We start from the raw sequence: 8314 nt of genomic DNA, 5'->3' as shown, positions 1-8314 counted from the left end.
CTTGTGCAAGAGATCGCAGCTTTGTACGGATGTGTGTGAGCGCGTGCAGACGTACCCAGTCACGTGCCTGTGTTGATAGGAAGAGGTTTGCAGCCTACGCATGGCCCTTTCTCTTTTTGTTTTGCTGCTTCGAGGTCCAGCCCCTCGTGTTGCAACCTTTTGCAACCAACTCAGTGTGTACTTCTGTGTCCCGTCAATGGCAGGTAATCTGCTTGCAACAAGCTGTTCCCGGAAACTGAGCGGGCCAGCCCAGCGGGGGGGAAGAGTGTGCGCGTATAAAATGGCATGGCTGAGGATGCAGGCGGTGGTTGTTCTTATCTGGAGTGTGTGTGCTGTTTGGATGGGGGTAGGTGATTGGCAGGAGAAGTAGAATTCTTGGTACCATCAGTATCACTCGAGAGAACTAGCAGAATGTAGGGCAGGTAGCTTTGGCAAATGGCACTTTAAAAACCTAGGTTACAGTCACCAAAATGGAATGTCTAGGGGCCATTTCCACTTCTCCCTGTGAATAATCTTCTCCTCCTCCTTGCTTTACTTTACTTTTCTTGTTCTTCATTATCATCATCATCTATACCGCTCTATATTTTAAAGGAAAACTCTCAAGCAGTTTACAACCCGTTAAGCCATCAAATAAAACAATTCAGAACAAAACAAATTCAAACTTCAAGGGAAATATTTAAGATCCTTCTCTAAAGTGACGTTTTGCCTTCCTCATATTTCCTAACCTGCTTAATTTATAGAGCAGCCCCATAGCAGAAGTAGCCTAGGAATGCCAGGGTCGCAGTAGGACTTGCAAGGGCAGGGTTCAAATCCCCAGACTCTGCCATGAAGCTCATTTGGGTGTCCTTGGGCCAGTTAAAGCTCCTTAACCTACCTCACAGGGTCGTTGTTGGGATTAACAGAGGAGGTGGGTGAACGGTGTACTGCTTGGAGAAAAAGGTGGGATGTAAATGAAATAAAGCTTCTTCTGAAGAAAGCTGGAGGGGCCAACCAGATGGAGATGTCGGACACCAACCCGCCTGGCGTTCAGAGATCTCCACATGGTGCCATTTGGCGATTAGATTATATACCTGAGTTTCTGACGCTGGGTGGGCCTTGTGAACCTCGTTAAGGGCCTTCTCACCCACCTTGTTCATGGTTCTAATTAACTAAGAAGGCTCCCCCTCCCCCTTTTAAAAAAAGATAAGGGACTTAGTTTTTGACCCCTTTCCTCTAGGGCATAGGGGAGTGCTATAGTTAAGAGACATGTTTGTTATTGATAAGTGTGTTGACCCACAAGCATTCACTCCCCTCCCAAATGCCCTTTTGGCTGTGTTGTAATTCTCTTCCTCCTCCTTGACCCAAGGATGGATGGGTTGTGTGAATAATAGCAAGCTAGAGAGTCCTAGATGGCCGCAAGGCAGCCCACTGCAACGCCACCTTGTCCAAACGTTTTCCCCAAACCTGGAGACAGTGTTTTGTCAAAAAGGTTGCCTACTCAGCTGAATTGGTATGGGACTGACAGGGCAGACAGGGTTGGGCTATAGGACCTCTGGGTGCCCCCTGACCCCCGCTGCAACAGCCCTGCCTGTTTTCGTCTGTATTACCCGCTTGCAGGAGCCCTGATGTAACAGCCCTGCAAGCTCTGCCTCGGTGACTCACTTCTGCTTCATAGGCCCGAGTCACTATTTTGTGGTCCAGGTGTTGCAAGCTTTTAGAACAAAGAGTTTCCTCATGCTGTGCGGGAACACAGCTCTCTCGAATCTGTTCCTTGCAAATTGAAGGACCACTTCTTTTGGCACAAAGTGACTTCTTAGAGAGTTTCGCCTCTCCCTACACTGGAGCCCTTTGGCTGCTTTCTTTGTAGGGCTCAGTTGCTGAATGGGTTTTCTTCTTTTCTCCCCCAGGACGTACACAGCGAAGGGCCCAAGATGAAGGAGGAAGTGGAAAAAGCAGTCTGGTTCATCTCCCGCGTGATGGATCGCGACCGGAAGCTGGAGAAGGAGAAGGTGGAGCGTTTCAGAGAGAGCCTCGCCACGATCCTGTGCGAGCGCTACAAGGACCATTGGTACCCAGACAAACCCTGCAAAGGGCAGGCTTACAGGTAAGCAAGGAAGTTGATTTTTTTTTATGAACTAAAATTGGAATACTGTCAACTGATGGAAGAGCTTTCAGCAAACAGATCCCCCAACTTTCAGATGGTTAATGGTTAAGCTGACATTCACATTTTACCAAATATTGTGTTATTACAAAACCTCAACGTTTGTGGGCTGCTGATTTTAGGTGCTGATTTTAAATTGTTTTGGAAATGCACACTGTTTGTAAGCCAATTTGGGATTCATTTGAACGGAGAGCAGCATAGAAATTCACTAAATCAACCCCCTTTCTGAATGCCAACAGGCTTGTTCACACATTACATTGGGTGAAAGAGTCTACACTTCATACAGCTTGGTGGCTGCCACACCACTGTGACAAAATTTAAGAACTTGTAATGGAAATAAGGCACATTCTCCCTCTGTTTGCCCTTTTTGGCTTCCTTCCTCCTCTTAGTTTTCTTCCTCCGAGATCAGGGTGGGGGGAAGCTATAGAATAGTTTAGGACTACAAGCTCCTCATCAGCCTCAGCTAGCATGGTCAGAGGTCATGGATAATGGGAGTCGCAGGCTCAGCAGTATCTAGAGGACCGCAAGCTCCTTATTAGGGCTGAAGGTTAGATTGTAAGCTCCTCGGGGCAGGGACTTTGGTGCTATGTGAGTAAATAAACAATACACCGCTGCTTCTGATTCTCTTTGCCTTAAAGAAAGGGATAAAAAGAGCTTGTGCTTTTCACCAATAACTTGTGTTCCGCTCGGGAACCATGAGGGCTAGCTACTTGGATAAATACATTTCTCATTTAAAGGAGAGAGGGGAAGGAATAGACTGAGAGCAGCGGTTATGTTTTGCCTCGAGATCCCAGACACCCTCGACTCTTGTCTGCGTGTTTGTCGAGGATGAGGCAACAGTTGGATGCCTCTTTATGGCGGCAGCTGTTTGCAGAGCTAGCTGCAAAATAACTGTATTGTACCTCTCAAGGCTATTTGTGTAGCTGATAGAGAACTGCGGTTTACAAACCAGTTGGCTGCTGCTGCGCCTGTGTCACCAGCCTGCAGGTCAGCTGGAAGCTTTGTTTGCAAGGACTCTGTCTGGAGCTTGTTGTACTGCAGATTATTACCTGGCAGTCCTTGTTTTATAATATTACAAATTGCTGTGCACACAGAGTACCCGAGTGGCAGAGCATGTTCATTTCAAGTAAATCCTGCTGAGCTTAGTGGCAATTAATTTCTGACTTTGCGCACGCGTAGAGAACAAATGTTCGAGTCGCCCAGCAAAAGCAGAAATGTTAGATTCACCCAGCAAAATTGATTTGGTTGTAGATTCTGGGCAGACAAATGCAAAGGGCGAGTAGGCAACCTACAGTTCTTAATTCTGAAGTTTAAATTGTGACTTGCTGGTGAAGGACGGGCAGTAAAAACAATAAGTCTAATAATAATAATAAGAAGAAGAAGGGATTATGGTCTATGTGGATTGCATAATTTCGTGGATCTAGGGTTTCCCCCCCATTGTGTTTACAAAAATGCTAATTCAACAGCCCAGGAAATGATTGTATTCAAAATGTGAAAATGGAAGTGCTGGCAACCTTGAATATGTATAAATAGCTGGTTTGCCTCTCTTAAGTAGACTTAAAGTCTCTTCAGTTTCTGACAAAGCTACATCGCAGATTTGTGAGGATTGGTGGGTGGGGGGAGACTGCAGGTGCCACCCCCCCAAGCTCTTTAGAGGAAATGAATAAGAGCAAACCATGCTAATTTTCTTGGGTGTCCGGGTGGTTCTCCCCATTATGGGAATGTAGGTTTACCTGCTGCGCCTGATCACCGAATCTTGTTCTAAATCTAAGCCCTTTCTGCATTGTCTCTGCTTCCTCGCAGGTGCATCCGAATCAACAGGCAGTATACCAAGGATGATGCCATCCTGAAAGCTTGTATGGAGAGTGGTCTCGATTACTCGGAATTGACGTTGAAAGGCGAAATTACAATCTGGATTGATCCTGGCGAGGTTTCCTGCAGGTGAGTGCATTCGAGGGAACCGTCCCTTTAAAAAAGCAACAACCCCATAGGTGAGTTGTAATAGAAAGCACCCTTTGAAAGAGGGATTCCCCTTTGTGTTGTGTAAAGTACTTATGCTAAAAGTTGAATTTTTAATTGAGCACCAATAATTCTTGTTCGCTGTGGGTTAAACCACAGAGCCTAGGACTTGCCAATCAGAAGGTCAGTGGTTCGAATCCCCGTGATGGGGTGAGCTCCCGTTGCTCGGTCCCTGCTCCTGCCAACTTAGCAATTCGAAAGCATGTCAAAGTGCAAGTAGATAAATAGGTACCACTCCGGCAGGAAGGTAAACGGCGTTTCCGTGCGCTGCTCTGGTTTGCCAGAAGCAGCTTAGTCATGCTGACCACATGACCTGGAAGCTGTAGGCCGGCTCCCTCTACCAATAAAGCGAAATGAGCGCCGCAACCCCATGGTCGGTCATGGCTGGACCTAATGATCAGGGGTCCCTTTATCTTTACCTTTTTAATTCTTGCTTTTTGGTCAACCCAATAATTTCTTTGAAGCACCCCTGTCCTTCAGATGAGCCAACTTATAAGAGTGGTTTTAAAGCTTGCAATTCGTTTAGCTACTTGTCTTTTTCAAACTTGGGGCAACAGTTCTTAAAGTTATGTAGAAGCTCGTATAACTTATCACCCGGAGCATACAGTAAATGGATTTTCATTTCCTTCTTTATTTCCATACCCCCCAACCACAGTATAAAAGTAAGATTGATTAAATACAAATTAGCCCCCCTCCCTGCTTGAACAGCATTTCAGGATTCAGATTACGTTTCTCTAAAGCACAGTATTGACTAAATACAGGAGTAAGGACATTCTGTTTAACATAATATTCAATCTACTATAATACTAACTTTTCCTTTACGGCATTCATTGTTTTCTATAACGTGTGATTAAAACAAATGTCCCCATTCACTGGATCCACATTCGAGCTTTCTCGATTCACCTTGCATTTTCCATTAAAAAGACCAAGCCATCATTGGAACTGTTCTCTGCTTGCAAAATAAAACATAAAAAAAAAAAACAACTGCCTGTCTTCCTTCCAATGGAACTTGTGAGTGTAAATAGAGGGGAAGCTCTTCCTTCCAGTGTCTGACCTTACCTTCCTTCTCCCCCACCCCAGGCTTGGCGAGAACAGCCGCCCCTTCACAGTGAAGGATGATGAGGAGATGAAGGAGATGAAGGAGAAGAAGGAGAAGGAGAAGAAAGTGGAGAGAAGCAGTAGCAGCAGCAGCAGCAGTGGCAAAGCAACGCCCGAGTCGGAGACGTCGGACTATCACTCCGAGTCTCCTTCGGAGTCGCCCTCCGAGTGCGCGTCGTCCTCGGAGGACGAGAGTTCCAGCAGGCGTTCTGCAGCAAAGACATCGCAGATTAAAGCCGTGGGAGCAAATCTCCCCAAACACGTAAGCTGATAGGAGAGAGGCTGGGAATCTGGTTCTGTACTGTGTGTTTGCTTCTAGGCAGCAATGTAATTTTATGCAGTGTTTTGTACTATAATAATAAAAACAACAAATAACACAATAAAACATCAAACATTAAAAAACTCCCTAAACAGATGTCTTCTAAAATTCAAATAGTTGTTTATTTCCTTGACATCTGATGGGAGGGCATTCCACAAGGCGGGTGCCACTACTGAGAAAGCCCTCTGTCTGGTGCCCTCAGAGCTGGACCGCAGTGTCTTGGCTGAATGATGGGGGTGGAGATGCTCCTTCAGGTATACTGGGCCGAGGCTGTTTGGGGCTTTAAAGGTCAGCACCAACACTTTGAATTGTGCTTGGAAATGTACTGGAAGCCAATGCAGGCCTTTCAGGACCAGTGTTATGTGGTCTCGGTGGTCACTCCCAGTCACCAGTCTAGCTTCTGCATTTTGGATTATGGCAAACGGGGCACTGGCCCACCAAGCTCAAACGACCCACCCACCTGTCTTACATGCAAACAGTCTAGGGGGATGACCCTGGCTGTCTGAATTGTGCTCGGAAACGTACTGCTAGCCAATGTAGGTCTTTCAGGACAGGTGTTATATCATCTCTGTTTTGTACTGAGGTCATTTATCTTGTGCCCAAGCGTTAATAAACTACACCAATATTTTGCATATTTAAGAAATCCTATTCTGACCTCTCTCCCCACCCCCTTTCCAGGAGCCCCATCGCTTCCGAACGCCGTCTCCCCTTTGGATCCCGCACCCGCAAGGCACAGTGTTCAGCTACTTCCCTGTAACTTACTATTACGTTCAGCCGACGATGCCCGTTCTCCAGAGACCCAACCCCAACATGTTGAAACGGCTCACGAAGCGTGCATCCAAACCCTGAAGACTGGGCAGAGCCTAGGATGGTTGTGGGGTTTTTTTTTGGGGGGGGGGGTGGGAAACCGTAGTATTCCTTCGTGAAGGACACCTGGCTCCTAAGACTCCTCCTTGAGTCTGGAGAGGTTCCTTGAGAGGGCCTGGGCTGGGCTGACCTTGTTTCTATGGTGTTGAACAACTGTAGCATTCCAGTTTGTCTGATTAAGCCCTTCCAGAATGGAAGGGCTGTGTTTGCCAGTGGTTAGAGCAGGGTAAGGTGAGCGTCCGTGTAAAATATATATTTATATATATATATATAGTGTGTGTGTGTGTGAGTGAGTGTGTGTGTTTTCAGCTCTTCATAGAGAGAGAAATGTGAAGTGGTGGGGCAAAGGACCCACGAGTTCCTAATTCTCAGTGGCTTTTCTCAAAGAGGTTTTCTGTAGGCGCTGTGTGTTTATCCTGCACTTTAGAACCAAACGCTGCTTCTGCTGCTTTGAAAGAGGGACAGGAGAGCTCCTGACCCCCTATTGCACTTTTATGGGAAAACATGCCATTGCATGCAAATGTGCTCTGTCTGCAGCAGTTTGGCAAGGAGGTCCAAATAGCATTAGAGCAGAGGTGGGGGGGGGACCTGCGGTCCTACAGATGCTGCCAGGCTCCAGCTCCCTTCAGCCTCCCCACCCCCCAGCCCTTGGGCTGCACTGGTGAGGGGGCTGATGTGACCCAGAGGGCTGCAGGGTCCTCCCACCCTCTGCTAACGCCTCATTCCCTTGCTGTTGCTGCCACCCCAGCTTCTGCAATGCATCCAGGCATCTCTTGCCTACATTTCCAGCTCTTCTGCTACTTAAGGCAAGGCTGGGGGGGCCCTTCAGATGACCTTGTCTTTGGACTCCCAACTCCCAGCATGCCCAGCGGTGGTGGTGGGGAGGTTGGGGTTGAGTCTAGCAGCGTCTGAATGGCCATAGGTTCCCCTTCTCTGACTTAAGGTCTAGAAATTGGTTGGTGTTTTGTTTTTTTAAGCGCTGAGATTCATCCCAGCTGTAATCCTACGCGCATATACTTGGCAGTAAGTCCAGATCAAGCCAGCAGGACTTGCTTCTAAGTAGACGTGCCTAGGATCGCACAGTTTGAACCCATGTGCTCATATATATATATTTATATAAATATAAATACATGCCATACTGCCTTGCGTCTTTTCTCCTGGGAATACACACAGCTGCAATAATAATACTTACCTACCTCAAGAGATGCTCTTATCAAGTTATTATTGTTATTATTATCAAGTTATTATTATTATTGTTCTTACTATTATTAATACTACTGAAGGATTGTTGGCACTTGACTGGACCTACTTCTTGTTGGGGAAAGTATTCTTGTTGTTGCTGATAAAATGACATATAATATATATATTTAGATATATATTATGTATTCTGTAAATAACAATCGGGAGCTTTGTAATTTATGGAATGAAAATTATTTTGTAAATATGGTACCTGCAGCTTGTTTTTACGCACCATTGATACAACAAATTTTGCCTTTTTTAAAAAAAGCAAATGTCTCTTTTCTTTTTTTATACAGCTTTTAAAAACTAATAAAATAAATGATGCAAATAAAGGAGGCTAATGTTGTGTTTGTGGTTTGGGGAGGGGATGATGATGATGATGGAGGTGCAGTCGTTGTACACAGGCACCCAAAAAAGGAACTTTCAAAACAAAGCAAATAAGGAAGCGTTTCCGTTCTAAAACAGACAGCTTTGTCCCTCCAGATCTTGCTGGGTTACATCACATGGCCTGGAGACAGGTATTCAGGCTGTGCTTCCACAGCAGTGACCAGAGGAGGAATGACCGCTGGGAGGAGAAACGCCACAGCAAAACTGGATGCCTCCCTCTGCCCCAGCTGCAACAAATCATATTT

General features: G+C 46.1%; 1 protein-coding gene and 1 long non-coding RNA gene across 2 annotated transcripts; one reads left to right on the top strand and one right to left on the bottom strand.

The window, feature by feature from the left end:
- Nucleotides 1–1443: 1443 nt before the first annotated feature.
- LOC307222693 lies at nucleotides 1444–6464 on the bottom strand. The gene is made up of 3 exons (XR_013841849.1): nucleotides 6339–6464; nucleotides 3874–4106; nucleotides 1444–1973 (listed from the first exon to the last, which is right to left on the bottom strand). It is a non-coding gene; the product is annotated as an uncharacterized lncRNA (long non-coding RNA).
- On the top strand, nucleotides 1911–6425 carry LOC307222691 (uncharacterized protein; the record flags this gene model as incomplete). The annotated part of the gene is made up of 4 exons (XM_079988113.1): nucleotides 1911–2083; nucleotides 3944–4081; nucleotides 5240–5519; nucleotides 6255–6425. The coding sequence occupies 4 exons, from the start codon at nucleotides 1911–1913 to the stop codon at nucleotides 6423–6425; spliced, it is 762 nt and encodes a 253-aa protein (XP_079844239.1).
- Nucleotides 6465–8314: the final 1850 nt, after the last annotated feature.

This window comes from Podarcis cretensis (assembly GCF_951804945.1).
Source record: "Podarcis cretensis genome assembly, chromosome: 8".
Lineage (NCBI taxonomy): Eukaryota > Metazoa > Chordata > Lepidosauria > Squamata > Lacertidae > Podarcis > Podarcis cretensis.
The sequence above is the reverse complement of the archived record's forward strand: the minus strand, read 5'-3'. Positions and strand labels throughout refer to the sequence as shown.